The sequence below is a fragment of the Clupea harengus genome, chromosome 8, assembly GCF_900700415.2.
Source record: "Clupea harengus chromosome 8, Ch_v2.0.2, whole genome shotgun sequence".
NCBI lineage: Eukaryota > Metazoa > Chordata > Actinopteri > Clupeiformes > Clupeidae > Clupea > Clupea harengus.
In genome coordinates this window covers 1,858,749-1,876,590 of record NC_045159.1, presented here as the reverse complement: position 1 = coordinate 1,876,590, position 17,842 = coordinate 1,858,749, and the positions used below count along the sequence as shown (strand labels likewise).

Below are 17,842 nucleotides of genomic sequence, written 5' to 3'. Positions count from 1 at the left end.
TCCCATACCCCACCCCTTCCTGACTACACAGCCATGAAATGTAGTCACATGTGGGACATGATGTGGCCGTCGGGTCCACCTGACGTGCAAGGCCAAGCTCGGTCATCCTTAACACCGTACCCAGTTTCACTGCTGGAATGAGTTGGGCTGTGTAATTAATCGAATTTCAGTTTCAATTACAATGATGGCGTCCAACGATTATGAAAACATCATAATTGAGATAAAACTATTAATGTGCCGGATTCCATTTCGCAACACTGTTCTGGTTTTGTATTTGTGTTATAAATCCAACGTGCTCATTTCCTTTACAGTGGTACGCTTTTGTCCCTCCCTAAAAGCCCAAACTCGCTCTCAATAAGAATAAATAGGAAGCGCATCTGCTGAAATTTCACACGGTTTAATATTCATGATGAAACATATAGAGGTACATTCGTTAGGAAGCTTAAAATATTATAGTTGAATGCTACAGGCATAATCTCTTAGTGTTATCCACTACAGCCCTGTTCAAGATGCAGTTGACTTTTTCTCCTCCCCACATGGAAACATAACTTAACCAGACCATACATGTATAACCTAAACCAGCAGACGGAGTGATTCACATCAAAGACATCTGTCTTTGGGTGGGTGTCAGGAGTGATTTAGGCTCCCATAGGGTTGGTTTCTGAGTGATATAGTAGGTATTATGGTTACTATGGTTACTTCTAGATGTTTTCATGGTGAAACAATACCAATGCATATTGAGCCCATCATCAAGAAAACCATGTATTAATTATCAATAAAACCTTATATCAATTATGCTATGAAAGCCTTGGTGCTCAGAAAGTAGTTTTTAAAGTAGATGCACTGCTGCTCTGGTTCAGTAAACTTACCCCCCCCAACAAGTTTCATTAACACAGAACCAAATCTACCCTTGAATCATTACAAAAGTATGGTTCATCTGACTGACTTGGGAAGTGTTTGGGTTTACTCTTGGTCATATGACATCTACCCAGAGTGTAAGTCTGAGTCTTGAGGTGAACAGCAGCCTGATTAATGTGTGGGTAGTGAGGCTTGTCTGAGGTGTTGTGTTGTGTTGTGTTGTGTAAGGCAGTGGGGGTTGGGGGACGACAGCGTCAAAGCAGGCTGAGTCAGTTGCATTCCAGTCAAGCAGATTTATGGATGACAGAGGCCAGAAAACAGACCCTGAGCAACGGCAAATTACAGTTATTGAGCGACATTCTTCTGCTCAAGTATAGGGTACCTCCAGGTTGGGCCTAAGTGCAAGGTGTTCTCCGTTGACAAATGACTTCCTTTTAAAAGCTTAGAAGCCATGTTGTTACGTTTTCTTCAAGAAGACTGGAACTACGAATGCGAATGCCTCAAGGAGACTGAATGTGCCTTTTTAGATGTGTTTAACAGTCAGAACTACACAGTTGGGTTTGATGTCAGTAAATGATATAGCGTGCTTAAGCTTTTATTTATTTTCACTTCTCTCTGTAAACGAGTCGTTCTCTTTTAGACTCATCTCATTTGAATTCAGATGCCACACACGATGCCACACTTGAAGGCTTTCCTCCATTTCTCTACTTGGTTGGTTTGTGTGTGGGAGAAACTTTTTGAGAAACTAACCAAATGCTGTAATACGGGAAAAAAGGAGACCATTCCTGGTGCCCATGGCAACGTGACCCAGTTGAGTGGGTCTATGTGTTAAGCCCAGGGCCTAATGGTAGGTTCCCAGGCAGGTAATGACGCCCTTGCTGAGTCAGAGTCAACCCCATCACCCATTCCTCCCCACCCTAACAACCCCTTCTCCTCCCCCCTCCTCCAGGCATCCACAGGCACCAGTCCCAGGATCTGTCCGGCTTCTACTCACTGCCCCCTGGGGGCGTGAGCCAGATCTCCCCCTCCATGAGCTGGTAAGTCCCCATCCTTTTAATCCTCCGGGTCAGTGGCCGTGCCCCCGTGTTTGATTAGCCCGGTTCAATCAGCAGAACCTGCATGACGTATGTCTCTCCATCAACATCATCATCATCATCGTCATCCTCATCACCATCTCATGCGTTCTCTGAACCAGGGGTTATCAATCCTATCCACAAAGGGCCCGTGGGGCTGCAAAGACCAACCAACCAAACAGCAGCAGCATGGCTGACTTCACTCACAGCATTGAACCATGTCCGTCTGCAGATGGCTGATGAGCCGAGTCAGGTGTGTCGCTGGCTAGTTGGTATCAAGGCCTGCAGCCACGCTGGTCATTTGTGGGTGAGATTGTCCACTCCTGCAGTAAACAATTAGTTGTTGCCCGTCAGTTTACGAGGCCTATAAAATGGTTCATCATCCCCATTCATTTACTGGTGTTTGTTGCAAAGCTGGAGCTGAGGATCGTGACTTGTGACATGGTAGCTGTTACATGGAGGGTAAATAAGAAGATCTCTGTTTCCACACAATGTGGGGATTCTGTTTAGTTAATCCTCTTGTTTTTTCAGCGTGCAGACAAACGGGGCATAAAACAAGACACATAAAACATTTGAAGGAGAAATTAAAAACTCGTACTGCTTTGAGACGCCAGAGTCGTGCCATGTTGTAATGAAGATAGGGATTTTGGTGACCACAAAGGAAAAGAACCCAAGACTGTAGCCACATTCTGCCATTGTGTGAGACTCTGGCATGAATGGCAAACAAAGCACACATGAAGCTCACTGAGCCAAGGCCCCCTATCAGGCCTCCAGTATTGATTCAGAAGAGTTGGCCAATTCAGACAGACGCTGACAGTCACTAAGGGACAACTGATGCTCTTGGTTTATCATAATCTTCTTAGCAGAAGATTATACGTGTATCTCTACATTTTCTTTTTTGACGGCCCCCCCCCCCCCCCCCCCCCACACTCAAGTGGCATAGACTGGCAATCGGTTCGTATTGTTATGTTAAAAAATCCTGAAAATCATACTCAGTGTTCAGTATCATTTTGAGTGAAAGATCTCTGTTGTTGGCTAGAAATGTCATACGCAGTGGCTTAGTTTCAGCCTAATAAATCCGATCTTAAATGTAATATGGAGATGAAGAGAGAACAACTATTTCAGTTATCCGACTTGGATCCCATGTATGTTTCAGAACAGGGAGTGTTACCAGGCCTGAATCATAGCATTCACAGGCGGAGTGTAACCCCAGCTTGTGACACAGGAAGTGCCCATGGCGCAAGGGCTTTGTTCTGTTCTCTGATGAGGTTAAGGTGTCGACCCTACCAAAGGCCCCCTAATGGCTCTCTGAGATTAGCTGATGAATCCCAGTGTGAGTGAGGGCAGATGAGCACGAGGCCAATCAGGGCCCAGACTCCTCCTGGCTCTGGGGATGCCGAGGCAGCGACCCGTCCACATCAAAGGCCCTCGGCTGGCTTGGTTAATGGAGTTGTGTGACTCATCGCAGTGGGACCACGTCCCTACACATGCACACACACACACACACACACACACACACACACACACACACACACACACACTCTCTAATACACTCATGCAGGCCTGCCCACAACTCCAGATGCCACCCACGCGTGGGGCTCGGTATCCATTGTCCCCCAAGACCGTATGCCTATCCCAGGTTTTCCCCATAGAGTGGGCTTCATTAGACACAGATGTCAGGCTGGCCTGGCTTCTGTGCAAGCAGGAGCACGGACTGCGGAGTCGCATGCACTACCCCCCACCCAGGCACAACCCCACCCCCAGCAGGACCCCTACTGAGCTCAGCTGAACACATGCGTATGTCTCACTCACCCCCCATCCCCTCACCCCCCTCCCACTCCACAGGCAGCCTCAGCCTGTGTACCCGCTCCCCTCCTGTGGGTTCAGGCAGCCCTACTCCTCCAGCCTCCCTAGCAGCTCCTCCTACCCCAGGTACAGTATGTGCAGTGCCCATGCCCGGTGGAGGATGCCCCGTCCTCCCCGAACCCCTCATGCCCGCTCTGTGTGTCTGGCCCTGCCCCCCTCCACACTCGCCCGTCCCATCCATCTTGATGACTGCTTCAGCCACGCCTGCCCTTCACCTCTGATAGCTGTAGCGTCGCTACATCAGTGTGTGTGTGTGTGTGTGTGTGTGTGTGTGTGTGTGTGTTTGTGTGTGTGTGTGTTTGTGTGTGTGTGTGTGTGTGTGTTTGTGCGTATTCGTGCTTTGCGTGGGTCCGCCGCCTTGCCAGAGACTGAGTGGGACCAGTGGGAGGAGACGTCTCTCTCTCTCTCTCTGTCTCTCTCTCTCTTTCTTTCTCTCTCTCTCTCTCTCTCTCTCTGTCGCGCTCTCTCTCTCTCTCTCTCTCTCTCTCTCTCTCTCTCTCTCTGTCTCTCTCCCAGCGCTCATGTCACCAGAGAATTATGCCCTGGCTCCGCAGAAAAGCGCCTGCAGTTCATTGTTGTGGCTTCCCTTGTTAGGCTCCGGCTCCATCACGAAAACCCCCTTTTCCCTTTGTAGCTCCTCGGTGGGATTTATAAGAACAAATCGTGTTCGTTCGCTCACTATCAGTAATAAATCCAAGCTGTGGAAATGGTTTATGTCTGAACATCAACAAGACGTCAGTCTCACGCATCTTCCTCCAACCCGCCGCCATGTCACCGCAGCAGCAGCGGGCCGCAGCTTGTTTTTGTTTTAAACAAATCTATAAAGAGGGAGAAGGGGAATTGTAATGTTTCCACTGGAAGTTTTGTTGGTCCATGTTGTGCTTTGAGCTATTTGTGTTTGGTTTGTGTACCGGCGAGGCAAGTCTGTGTTGTTTTTTTTGTGGATTATTGAATTTACTGTGGGGGACCATCGAAATGACTGAGTGTTTTAAAAGGTGTTAAAAGATACGTATGGAAAGTACAACACATGGTGCTTTGGTCAAAACGAAACGTCTCTCCGGCTTGGTCTTGCTTCAGCTTCCTTGTGCTTCCATGTCAACAGAGCGCCATCTAGTGGAACAATGAAGAAGTGTATAGCAGCACTCTCGTGTGTGTGTGTGTCTTTGTGTGTGTGTGTGTGTGTGTGTGTGTGTGTGTGTGTGTGTGTGTGTGTGTGTGTGTGTGTGTGTGTGTGTGTGTGTGTGTGTGAGACTGCTCCTGCTGCAGGGCTGTCACAGCAGTGGGGATGCCATTAACCCTGATTTTCTGGCCCTGCAGGTTCTCTCATTCTCTGATGCTGGGGCCCTCTGGTATGCACCCCACCGGCATCCCGCACCCTGCAATAGTGCCCCCTTCAGGCAAGCAGGAACATGACCAGTATGACAGAAACATGTATGCGTAAGTATCCCTCCCAAGTTTTCCCTAATCCCAAAACATAGCTAAATACATCACCATCTGCGCACTCCTTATCAGAGGGAATGTTTTGTTTGAGACGCAGCTTGATTGTGTCAGTATTGGAAACATGATTGTCAGCAGTACCAGTGTTGCCATGTCTGAGGTCTTCCCCCGCCCACAGCAAACCCCACCCGGAGCCCAAGAGGGAGAAGGAGCCCAAGAAGCCTGTGATCAAAAAGCCTCTGAACGCTTTCATGCTCTACATGAAGGAGATGAGGGCGAAGGTGATCGCCGAGTGCACCCTGAAAGAGAGCGCCGCCATCAACCAGATCCTGGGGAGACGGGTGAGAGCAGGGTGGGCGGTGGGATTACGCTGGCGTGAAGCGTAGTTGCACTATAACCCCTTTTTAAACTCTATTTTGATCCCACATCTGGACTTTTACCAGCTCTTCAGCTTCCTAGCCATATGAGACGGTTACACTGAGTAACCTTCTGTCTTTTGCTCTCTGAAGGTGGACTGTTCACCCCCGGGTGTAATTGTGGAATTAGTTATTATTATTATTAGTTATTCATTATTATGTTGATAAATAACTGCACTAATGGGTCCCATCTGATCTCCCAAACGTCTGCCTCACTGTGGCCCTGTGTGGTGTGCTCCACAGTGGCACGCCCTGACCCGAGAGGAGCAGGCCAAGTACTATGAGCTGGCCAGGAAGGAGCGGCAGCTCCACATGCAGCTGTACCCCAGCTGGTCCGCCCGGGATAACTACGTAAGTGCCCCGCGCCTCCCTCACGCCTCTCTGTGGACTGTACCCACCTGTTGCCTGTGTGGCTGAAAGGAGGATGTCTGTCTGTCTGTCTGTCTGTCTGTCTGTCTGTCTGTCTGTCTGTCTGTCTGTCTGTCTGTCTGTCTGTCTGTTTGAACTGGCCTCAGATGAGAAATGTCTTTTTTTTTTTTTTTTTTTTTTTCATTTCCATGGGATGTGGGTCACTGCTAGACTGAAGCTGAGAGATCTGTTAGAGCTTAAACTGGGGAGCGAGTGTTAAAGCAATTCCTCGTCCTGATATGAAGTCTGCTCCGCTCTCGTTGCATGGCATGTCAAACACACCTTGTGCCTTGGCATATGTTTGTCTGAGGGGACAGTTCCCCAGCAGCCCCCCCCCCCCCCCTCCCCCCTCCCCCCCCCCCCGCCTCATCCCCAACTAAAACTGATTTCAAAGGACACTTGTTTTAAACAGTAATGTCATGTAGTGCAGAGAGTGCCTGAGCAGATGGCACTCCCCTGCGTAAAAAGGCTCTTGTTGTCGCTGTGTGTGCTGTGCTGAAGTGTGAAGTGTGTGTTGAACTCTTTCAGGATGCAGGCCTTAGAGGGGCCAGGGAGGAAAAGAGAAAATCTGATGGGGTAGGGCAAACATTTTACCCCACTCTAGCTCTACTAACTGCAGGGGGGTGGGGGCAGGGGCTTCTGCTTGCAGTTCTGTTACGGGTGGGGGGTAGAGCTGTCCCGATACGACTATGTATCGCTGGATGGCCATAGCACTTTCCATGATACCACACCGATACTTGATACTTGTTTATTTATGTATATATTCGCCAAAGGTTTCTCTTGACTGTTAATATTTATGAAGAACTTACTTAGGGCCTGTAGATTGCAGTAGCAATGAAATTACAGAATCAGGTGTTTTTCTAATCCAAGGGCTATCCTATTAAAGGTGCTTTTAATTTGTCCTCTTAATATCTTAATACTGTTTTAGGTCAATTTGAAGCAATGAATTACCATCAGCAGTACCAATAGTGATAGTGTTGTGTCATTGTGATGCATCTGTGTGGTGTCTTAGGCATCATGATATGCATCGTATCATGGGATAGGTGGCCCTAGCCAGCCCTAGTGGGGGGAGTCTTAGGAGAGCTTCCTGAGTTTATCAGCTAGCCCTAGTTATCACCACAGTCTGACCACAGTTCATTTTCTATGATTGTAATCCAGCAGTCTTGACGTCAGACATTTTCTATGTTCACCCACGGGGAACCGTTATAAAAACATTCAGTGGGTACATATCTCTCGACACCTACTACCCTTTTCCTGGTACACGTCTTTGGGGTTTTGTAACATTTGAAGGATGCCTGCTTTTTGACGTCTTTATTTATAGTTTGGTTTGGCTTCTTGACATTATTTACTATATGGTATGCTACTGATGCTGGTGAGGTGACGCATGGAGCTTTTTGTCATGGCAACAAGCACATTTTATTCCGAACAATGAAATGTGATGTGACACTGCACGTTTTAGAGCTCAATAAGGAGAATGAACACTAATAATAGAATTTCCATGTGACTATACAGTAGCCTTGAAATGAAGTTACTAATGCTGTCTGTTGCCATTCTGATTTGTGTAATGTGCTTGAAATGAAGTGGTGTTGTAACACAAGACATGATAGAGAGACAAGAGACAAGAGACAGAGACAAGAGACAGAGACAAGAGACAAGAGACAAGAGACAAGAGACAGAGACAGAGACAGAGACACAGAGACACAGAGACACAGAGACACAGAGACACAGAGACACAGAGACACAGAGACACAGAGACACAGAGAGACAGAGAGACAGAAGTTTATGTCTGGCGCATTCAAGACATTACCTGCCACCGAACAGGAAGTGAAGCGTCCACCCACGGTGTTCACAGCCTGGATCGCACTACCTTTAACATTTACCACACACACACACACACACACACACACACACACACACACACACACACACACGCACCAGGCTGGGGTTGGAGAATCAGGGGGTGGCAGACACATGCAGGTCTGGTCTTGCACAGTGCAGCTTTGCCCTCTGTGCTTTGATGCCACCACCCCCCCCCTCCTCCTCCTCCTACCTCACAGCCCTCACTTTAGTGGCTGCGCTCCTAGAAAAGAAAAAAGGGTTCTTTAGAAGAAACCTTCCAGGTTTTACTTAGAAGAGCCTGAGGAAGGGGACCTTGGTAGAACCCTCTTTTAGAACACTTCCAAAAGAAGAGTGGTTCAGAATCCTTCAGATCCTGAAGGTTCTTCCTAAAAGAAAGGATTGGATAAGAACACAAGCCTTAAATGATTTTGTAAAGGTTCTTACAGAACCTTTCATAGTTCCTCATTCCAAAAAATGTGTGTGATGATGTGCTTATAGTCTCTGTATAACTTGTCAGATGGCTATTAGGGATATTAAAGATTCAGTCACCAAAAAATCAACCTTATTTAGTTGAGATTACAGAGTGAGATGATCATTATCATTACCAATTAGCACTGGCCTTTTATCTGGTACCAAATGAACTTGCTGGGTCATCTTTGACTGTTTGTATTTCCCTCAGGGCAAGAAGAAACGGAGGAAACGGGAGAAGCAGCAGCAACAAGACCCCACCACAGGTACATGCAGCGCTCCTCCTCTTCCTCTATGGAGCCATATATGCCCAGTGGAATATGATGGATGGGCACACCGTAACGCATGGCGAGCTTTTCACTTTTTTTAACTCTGTGGAGATGCGCTCTCTCTCTCTCTCTCTCTCTCTCTCTCTCTCTCTCTCTCTCTCTCTCTCTCTCTCTGCCTCTGTCTCTGTCTCTCCACCCGCCCCTCTGACAGCCTCTGGTGTCGGGCCTCCCTTGCAGCTCCTGCCTGCTCTTTCCCAATTCTGACTGGTTGTTTGTGTTCTCCTCCACAAGGGCCACTAACCGTCTGTCTCTTATTGCTTCCTCTTTCACCCTCTCTGCTGCCATTTTGACACTCTCCCCTTCCTGTCCCTCACCCTCCCTCTTTCTCTTTCTTTCCGTGTCTCTTTCTTTGCCTCTCTCTCTCTCTCTCTCTCTCTCTCTCTCTCTCTCTCTCTCTCTCTCTCTCTCTCTCTCCCTCTCCCCCTCATTCTTGTTCTCTTTTTTGCTGCATGCTGCCTTGTGCTCAGAACCCGGCTCTCCTAAGAAATGCAGAGCTCGCTTCGGCCTCAACCAACAAACGGAATGGTGTGGTCCCTGCAGGTGTGTACCTCTCGCTCTCTGCCCTGCCCTGCCCCCGCCCTCCCCACACCAACCTCCCCTCGCCCTGCTGTTGCTCTGGGTACTGCTGTGCATGCTCTAGTCTGACTAACTCCACATCGCCATCTGCTGGCCAACACAAAGCAATGCTGTTTTGTGTTTTTGGGGGTTGGATGAGTTTTTTTTTTGTGAAAGCCACCAAAACAAAATACTAGGAACACAAACAATCCCCACTGTGTTTACATGAAGCCAAAACAAAATAACCTGAAGTATCAGGAAATGTCAAACTGTATTGAACATCGAAGCTCTGATGACAGACCCAAAAATATACCGGTCTTCTGCTGCCCCATGCTTCCTTGCCAATCATGCGTGACAAGGCGGTAATCTGCAGTAGCCTTCCCACGCACAGCTCCTCATCCCAGTGAGGCACGCAAATCTCCCAGGTGCAGAGCAGATGCTCAGAGGCATGGCAAGGCAAGGCAACACCAGCGAGCCTCGTGTGGCTGCTTCAGAGTGGCGCAGAGTGCACACACACAATCCTAGGCTTTGATGGCACCTCTCACTGTTGCATCTGCATTTCACTTTCTCCATTCATGCGGTCAGGCGGAGCCACAAGTGACAGTGAACCCTTTGACATTTAGAGGCGCTCTTCGCTCGCTCAGTCTCGCTCTCCATCCCTTCCAAGGCAATGCCTGCGTTTGCCCCACCTCTGTGGTGGGTGAGTGACTCACACATAGTGCTCTGGTGAATGTAGGCCTCTTTGATGTGATGCTGATAGGGTGTGTGGGTGTGTGTGGGTGTGTGTGTGTGTGTGTGTGTGTGTGTGCGCGCGCGGCGCTCTGCTTTGATTCCTGCATAGATGGTGAGAGGTTGTTGCCAGCAGCTGATGTTTTTGTTTCCACTGACTTGAGAAAGCACAGCAAGTCCCCTCGGTCACTGGGTGTCCTCTGGCTCTTTCATACGGGCCACAGTTTTGAGTTCACGCATAATAAATGTGTTTGTGTGTGTGTGTATGTCTATATACATACACATACACACACACACACACACACACATATAGCTTTTCAATGTGTCATGATATTTGTTCAATTGTGGTTTTCTGAATTTAAGTTTCTTATTGGTGACGTTCTACATCCACGCTTTATTCACAGATAACTCTCTTGACTGTTCCTAGGAGGAAAAAGAAGTGCATTCGCTACCTTCAGGGAGGACGGTGCGCCAGCACCCATTCTTCCGATGGGAGTGCTATAGACTCGCCCTCCTCCCCCGTGTACCCCTTCCAGCAGCCACACTCCCCCGTCCCCGTCCCCCTCCCTCCACACACCCCCGCTCCTGCCTCTCCGCCCAGCAAACACCACCACCACCACCACCACCACTCCAAACTCCCTGGACTGTCAATTCAAAATGTCAGCAGGCAACACAAATGTCCGCCCCCATAGTGCTGTGCCACCCCCCCCTGTCCACACTAAGCACCCCTGCTTCGACAATGCCCAAGCCACAGCTGCCCCACACACACCCACTCCGAGGGTAAAGATCAAACTGCAGCCCAATGCAAACCACTCGTACCTGGAAGCGGTGAGGGGAAAAACCAGCATGGCCACATCACAGATGCGCCCTCAAGAGGACCCAGTTATTCTCTGTGGTTTTTAAAGTGACCTCCAGTTAAGGCCAGTTTTCAAATGACTTGCCAAAGCTTTGGCTTATCTACCACTATATGGTGCTGTGATATTTTTTATAAGGAGTTTTATCATACTTCTATTTTCTTTAACACTCCCAAATCATGTTTGCTAAAAAAAGGATTTATCTTGCAAATTGTAGTCCAGACCAGCTATATCTCTTCCAAAACTGGAGCGCTAAAGAGGTATAAACTCCCGGGCTTAAGAGATTTAAGCTAAGCTTTAAGATGTGTTTGAGATCTGTTAAAAAATTGTTTCAACTTCAAATTGTAAGGTTTTCTTTTCTAACAGTCAAACTGTTAACGCTTAACCATTCTCAACTGTTCAGTCTTTCAATGGAAGTCAGACTTCCAATCCACACAATGGTTATGATCACTGAACTCTTTCAAAATGTCCGTATACACTCCAGTAACTCAATTAACAACATCTGTACAGGTTTCCAGTTTTTACATCCAAGGGTTTGAATATTTCCTTTTGTTACATTATCTATGGCACTTCCTTACCAAGTAACTCATTTTGGATTGGCCAACCAAAGATTCTAAAATTGGTGTCCGTAGTCTAACTTGGTGTTGATGAAAACGTTTTTTTTTTCCAGTCGATTTCAATATTTCGTTTTTCCAACCCTCTTCAGATAGCTTACCATAGAAGTGACCCTTGGTCGATTCACTGAAAAAGGACTCGTGCGATTTACCTTCCATTCCTATTCCATGTTCCTTATTTGACCATTTGTCAGAAAATGTTCTTTCCTGGCCAGTCAAACTCTGACTTTTCAGGTGTAAATCTAAGTTTTATAAAAGTTGAATCTCTTGATATATAAGTAAAAAAAAAAAAAAAGCTTTTATATGTTTCTATGTAAAAAGGACATTTTCAAATTGTTTTAAGTTCTTTTTTTTTTCCCTACAAGCAATACATTTAATGTTGTTTTTGTTTTGTTTATAAGTAGCGTTTCAATGTTTGTGTTCTCAGCCTATTTCTGAAACTGTCATTTTCAGAATGTTGTTTACCAACTGCCACTGTGTGCATGTACTTGCCTTAGTTTACCAAAAATATAGCTGACATAGCTTTATTCCTAAGGTCATGCTTGCACACTCACCCCATGGTTACAGAAGGGTGCCAGACGGAACCAAGAGATACAGTTGCAGATTGACTGTAGTGTCTCTCCACTGGACCATGCTCTGATGCTAAACACCTGTAGACAGTCATGTTTTTGTTTTGTTTTGTTTTGTCTTGCTTAAGTGTTCATGATTTTGTTGGATGTATTAAAGTATTTTGAAAATGCCTCTTCTCTTTTAAGTGTACAAAGTCCAAAAACAGAATACTGGAATGACAATAAATAACATTGATTTAGCTTTTAGTTTATCATAGAATGTGTTTTCATACATTTGTGATTTTCTATAGAAAGACACAATCATGAAAACATGATCAGAGCTTCAGGCCACTTCTTGCAATACTGTGGCCTGTGTGAGTAGATACAACACATCAGTCTGACAACTCAAAACTTTCTGAACTTCACTTTTTATACCTTTCTTCAATTACATTGGTTGGTTGGATGCATGGCCAAATGGCAGACCCAACCTTATACAATAACAACAGCAACAGGCAGAATAAAAATTCAAACTGAAACACCAACATTTCTATACAAGTGCTTCCAGTTCACAGAGTCTCACTTATATTCAAGCTTCATTATCAAACCCATAGACCCCCACCCAAAAACATAATCTCTGTCCCAAATACTTCCTAAAAATCAGTAAACAAAAGGCTGTGTTATAAAAACATTGCATCAAGCTGTCCTATTGTTTCATGGGTAACAAAACAGGAGGTGGCCTGAAAGCGCGGCTGCTGCTTATATGAGCAAGATCAACTCACGCCAACGAATAATAATATTAAAGTCTATGATTTGTTTCTGTTTTTCCTCAAATGCTTCTGAACCACATGGCTAATGTCAGTGAGCATGCTGTGACTATACTTGGGGAGGGGCGGGGCAGGGGGGCGTCCAATCTAAAAGTCTAATATGACAGCTGTCCATAAATATGATCAGTGCAGTGCAACCGGTTATCTAGCAGAATCCTTCCACAGGTTTAGTTCACAGGGCCTCATTTCTCCTCACACCACTGGTTCTCCTTGCGCACCTGAAAGAGAGAGAGGGGGGGGGGGTGGTGTTAAACAGGACATCACATCACCTCCACGCTCAGCCTCTGTGATTTGTTTTTTTTTCCACTCGGTAACACAATCGTGCTGGTACCTGAGCCTCCTCTTCCTCTGTGAAATCGTTTTTGATATTGAACGTCTTCCGGATTTCCTCTGGGGTCTTGCCTTTGATCATATTCGCAACCGTCTTGCAGGTGACATCTAACAGTCCTTTGATGTCCAAGTAGTTTGCAGCCTGAACAAACAAAACAGAGGTGGTAAATAACATATTCGCTCGCTAGGATCCTGAGTGCATGGGGTTACTAATGATTGAAATGGACTGCATAATGTTTGAGATTCATATCCTTACATCATTGCCATAAAAAACAAAACACTTGATGATGTACAAACTAAAGATATCTTCATTATATGTAGGACATCTTCAAAAGGGTTTACCGATATGTATATGTGCAGCGCTGCACGTGCAGGACATACGATGGCTTATTTAGTATTTATTTCATATTTATCTGATGAAACCTAATAGCATGGACTCATAAGGGGAAGGGCTTGTTTTTTGGAACTCACTTATTTAAACTGGAAAGACATGTTATCTTTAGATAATGTACTTCCCCATCCCCCTTATTCCCCTAGAATACATTTTTCATAATCCAATGACTTCAAAACACACACACGTCCAAATACCCATGAGGACCGGCCCGGCCCCATCTCAGTTCAGCCTAGCCCCACTCCCCAGCTTAATTTCACTATGGTAAGCCACATTCACTCAAATCTTTGAGTGCCATTTATTGGGTGCCTTCTGGTATTTCACGCCATCAAAATGTATGGCAGCAATTTGACCAACAGTAATCTTATTGGCTGTTACCACTTCAAGTGGAGCTGGACTGTTAATGTATTGATGTACAGAACTGGTATGAGCTCGTGTATCCAGCCATCATCGGACTCCACGCTCAGAGGTTAAAGCATCAGGGGTTTAACGGTGAGGATTCAAAAAATCCCATGCCTTCCATTGGTCAACCGTGCATAACAACTATAAGACTGACATGATTTCATCAATACCTGGGAGCTCACCAAAAGGGATTTCTATGCATGCCCTGAGGAACTAGTCTTTTATAGTCCAAATCAAACCACCATTTTCTAAACTGTAATCTGCATTTACTGTGAGTGTTGTGTGGCCATAGCCTGGATACCAGACCGAACTTAGCCCCGCCCACAAATTTTTTGGTTGGGAAGTTCGGTCTGGCATTACTCCATTGAGGAGAAATTATCTGCGGCTCGATATCGGCCGTACCAATCAAATTGTTAAGGCGGGCTTTATACGATGATGGACAGATGATCAACAGTAACGTAACCAACCACGTCACCAACACACGAGTTGAATTCGTTGAGTCTAACATGTCATTACAGATACTTTTGTGCCCGAGGACTGTTGTATATGTCAACCGACATGTTCTGTTATGGGCGAGTGAAGGCTGTACCGTGTTCTTGACAAACAGGTCCAGCTTTTGCCAGCAGTGAAAACTACACCACCTCCCTTTCCACACCATGCATTTACAGAATAATCAGTGACTCAACTGTTAAGTATTTGTTATCTTTAGAGAAAAGCGCAACACAATAGAAGAGGTCTCTCAACAATTTACAATCCAAGCTGAAATTCAAACAAAACCTCACAATATAAATTTCTATGGAGGAGATATTTGGATGGAGAGACGAATGGATATAGATCAAGAGCAGCACATACCAAGGGGGATTTGTATCAAGGAGATCGACCAACACCCCCAAAGCAAAGAAATTCTGAATGAAATACATTGTGCCGTTAAAGGTACAGTGTGTAGGATCTGGGGTAATCTATTAGTAGAAATGAAATATAGTATTCATAATTATGTCTTCATTAGTGCATCATCACCTGCAATTGTTGTGTTTTCGTTAGCTTAAAATGAGTCCTTTATATCTACATACAAAGTGGGTCCTCTTCCACGGAATCCGCCAAAAGGTTGCAACGCCTTGTTTCTACAGTAGCCCAGAAAGGACAAACCATAACGCACTGACTCTAGAGAGGGCCTATCGCATTTCTATGGCTATGACAGCCTCTGTAGGCTATCCTACACAGTAGGAAAGGGAGGTGTGACAGAGGGGTATTCATTTCCTTGCAATCTGCTACCTCACCACTAGATGCCACTAAGTCCTACACAATGTACCTTTAAAACTGAACTGATTGCATTAAAGTAAAAGGGGCAAGATGATGATGAAGAAAATGAAGTTAACAGGTTTTCCATATAGGCCTAATGCTTTTGATTCTCATTAGGATATCCAGTTGCACATATTGCCAATAACACAGCAGCAGCATCAGGGGGAACCTACCAGAATAAGTTCAAAGAGAGTGCCCTGGTCCACCTTGAGGAATTCTTGGTCCCAGACAGGGATGTCATCTGTTCTCTTCTCTTTGTTTTCGTCGTCCTCAGGGGGAGGAGGGTCATCTTTGTGATGGGTGCACCACTGGATTACCTACACATCCGCACAGGCCACCACACAGGTCAAGATGATGAAGTTCATGTGCTGACCATGCTCGAAAAGCAACAACTTGTCAAGTCTATTTTCATTTTGTGCATAGGAGAAAGAACACAGGAAAGGCAGCTCCAGGGCATATCTAAAGGCCATCTAGCTGTCTGCCACTCCAAAAATATTTAGCTGTAACCTCCAACCAAACCTGAGTCTGGGAAATATGAAGTTTACCAGGTCTAAAAATAATGAAGCGTGATGTCTCACTCCTTGATGGTAAATTGTGTTATTTTTTCCTGAAACAGCGATGTAACATATGACACAGAAAATGAGGGCATTCACCATGTCATTTCACAAAAGTAAATAGTTTAGAGCTACCTTTTTGAGTATGGCTGCATTCACATTTGGCAGAGGCACTGGATCATCATCCCCTTCGTCGTCCATCCCCAAATCTGTCAAATGAATTCACTCAAACATCAAATGACTGGGTTGACCAGACAGACAAAAGATCCATTGATGTCCTTTTTATATCTGTACAGTTTAACGATTTGATATCAAGCAAAACGAACGCGAGAAAGAAACCTCAAATCCAAAAATCAAATCATCTCACCTTCCAGCATTGTCTTGATGGTTACTGACTGTTTAGCGATTTCTACATCGACTTCAAACAGTTCGCCATCCGAACTCTGCAATTTTATAGTTGGCATCTAAAGAACAAAAAATGCATTAGCCACCACAATTACAAAATTAGACAGAACATATGGAAGTCAATATTCGGAGTAGCTGAACGCAGCACTGTCTAGCTAAACGTAGCTAACAGTTAACTGGTCAAATTCACAAGTTACATAAACGACACACAGCTAGCAAATAAACCGGAGACTAATGGTAAATTGACCTTTCTTATTGCTAGTCTTGACTATCCTGACAGAACATCTCCATATCAAACAACAGGACCGTTTGCTAGCTATCCACTGGCCAAGTGGACTGTGGTCATCACAAATCACAACATTTTGACAACACAGGTAATTAAGCTCACATGGAACGCTGCACAGAACTATTCAGTTTGAAAGCACCTAAAATAGCTTGCTGGTAAGAGTAAACAGCTTCGCTAGCCAACGCTGACCGTTAGGCTACACCATGCGGGCCGTGCATAGTAAGCTAGCTAACGTAACACTAGCTTACTGACAATGTAAGGCATCTCTGTAAGACATCTCTGTGCGGTTAACTGATCAACACACAAGGAATTAAAGTATTTAGCAGTTGTTTTTTTGTCATAAGCACTCGGCAACCGTGACTGTCATCACCTTATTTGACCCTCACACCGAATAATTCCCGATAACAACACAGACTAGTAAATAGGTCCTAATTACTTTCGCAACAAAGCGCACAACTATTCAGAGCATGCGCCGTTCACTCCATGATCAACGTTAGGACCTACAGTTAGTAGTCCACAATCCTGCCTAATTGGTTCTTTATGTTGATGTTAATATGGCAAGTGCGCGGCATCAGCAGGAAAGTACCAACTGTTTGATTTGAGAGCTGAGAAATTACCAATGGAAGCAACTCCTAAATCACTATACACAGTTGTATACGTTAACTGGAACCACCAGCTCATTGTAACAAGTCAAATTAATGTAATTCTACTGATTCACAATGTATTAAATGCTGACAGGGGTGATTACAACGGCATACCCGTATCTAGAAACTCTGTGGAAATACAATTAATGTCTTTCAATGCCCTCTGAAAGCAGTATCATTTTATGCAGGCTCGTACTAGGACGCACCTTAGGTGACTGATGCGTTTTCGTGCCTGATTCGTAGGCTACATAAGAACTGCTGTATGAGCCGGATTAAAGGTTTTCAGAACTAAACTGTGTTAAATTATACGTCGTATGCAAAAGGATTCGTAGGGTTGCCTTGATGCCTGAAGATTGCGCACAGGCTAGGTTAAACATTTTCAGTAGCTATTGCACTCATTTGTCTCTCGGCTCTCTTTTACTACCACTTTTACAGTTTTCTCTCTTATATTTCACTGACATATCACACCAGGAACACCCAATGAAAAAGGGCATCTTGAGTATGTGTTCATACTGTGACATCCATACTGTCACTCACCTCCTTTTTCTCCGATTCTCTACTTCAGCCAGCAGAGGGCAGGGCACGTGGATTGTGGTTTAACCACCATACACTTAAAATCATAGACATATATATGCATATGTCTATGCTTAAAATCCCCTCACTAGTTTGAATTTCAGTTAGTTTCTTCGTTCATGTAACTCCATTTCCTGGAG

At 45.3% G+C, this 17,842-nt stretch overlaps 2 protein-coding genes across 11 annotated transcripts in view; one reads left to right on the top strand and one right to left on the bottom strand.

The window, feature by feature from the left end:
* The window catches only part of tcf7 (transcription factor 7), a 38,665-nt gene extending 26,480 nt beyond the window's left edge, over nt 1-12,185 (top strand). The window contains exons 5-12 of one of the 9 annotated variants that reach the window (XM_031571442.2): nt 1,808-1,895; nt 3,777-3,863; nt 5,115-5,234; nt 5,413-5,575; nt 5,894-6,001; nt 8,577-8,631; nt 9,162-9,234; nt 10,406-12,185. In XM_031571442.2, the coding sequence (XP_031427302.1) occupies nt 1,808-1,895; nt 3,777-3,863; nt 5,115-5,234; nt 5,413-5,575; nt 5,894-6,001; nt 8,577-8,631; nt 9,162-9,234; nt 10,406-10,670 (959 nt within the window). In that variant the 3' untranslated portion in view covers nt 10,671-12,185. Of the gene's footprint in view, nt 1-1,807; nt 1,896-3,776; nt 3,864-5,114; nt 5,235-5,412; nt 5,576-5,893; nt 6,002-6,586; nt 6,635-8,576; nt 8,632-9,161; nt 9,235-10,382 lie in introns of all 9 variants that reach the window. The other 8 variants (XM_031571443.2, XM_031571445.2, XM_031571447.2 and 5 more) reach the window with 8 other exon arrangements.
* A 218-nt stretch (nt 12,186-12,403) lies between these two features.
* On the bottom strand, nt 12,404-16,995 carry skp1 (S-phase kinase-associated protein 1). Of its 2 annotated transcripts, none has more exons than XM_012819624.3 (6): nt 16,856-16,995; nt 16,162-16,258; nt 15,930-16,003; nt 15,414-15,557; nt 13,150-13,290; nt 12,404-13,036 (listed from the first exon to the last, which is right to left on the bottom strand). In XM_012819624.3, exons 2-6 carry the CDS (start codon nt 16,256-16,258, stop codon nt 13,001-13,003), a joined length of 492 nt encoding a protein of 163 aa, XP_012675078.1. In that variant the 5' UTR covers nt 16,856-16,995; the 3' UTR covers nt 12,404-13,000. The 2 variants fall into 2 exon arrangements, with proteins under 2 accessions (XP_012675078.1, XP_031427310.1); XM_031571450.2 differs by having other exon boundaries at nt 16,922-16,943.
* Between the last annotated feature and the right edge of the window lie 847 nt (nt 16,996-17,842).

What these genes read in the sequence shown, in the direction of transcription:
- skp1 (XM_012819624.3), bottom strand. Translation starts at nt 16,258, where the DNA reads ATGCCAACTATAAAATTGCAGAGTTCGGATGGCGAACTGTTTGAAGTC. An exon ending in CTCTCTTTGAACTTATTCTG is followed by an intron (nt 13,291 to 15,413) that starts GTAGGTTCCCCC and finishes TTGTTTGTTCAG; the next exon opens with GCTGCAAACTACTTGGACAT. An exon ending in CAGAGGAAGAGGAGGCTCAG is followed by an intron (nt 13,037 to 13,149) that starts GTACCAGCACGA and finishes TCTCTCTTTCAG; the next exon opens with GTGCGCAAGGAGAACCAGTG.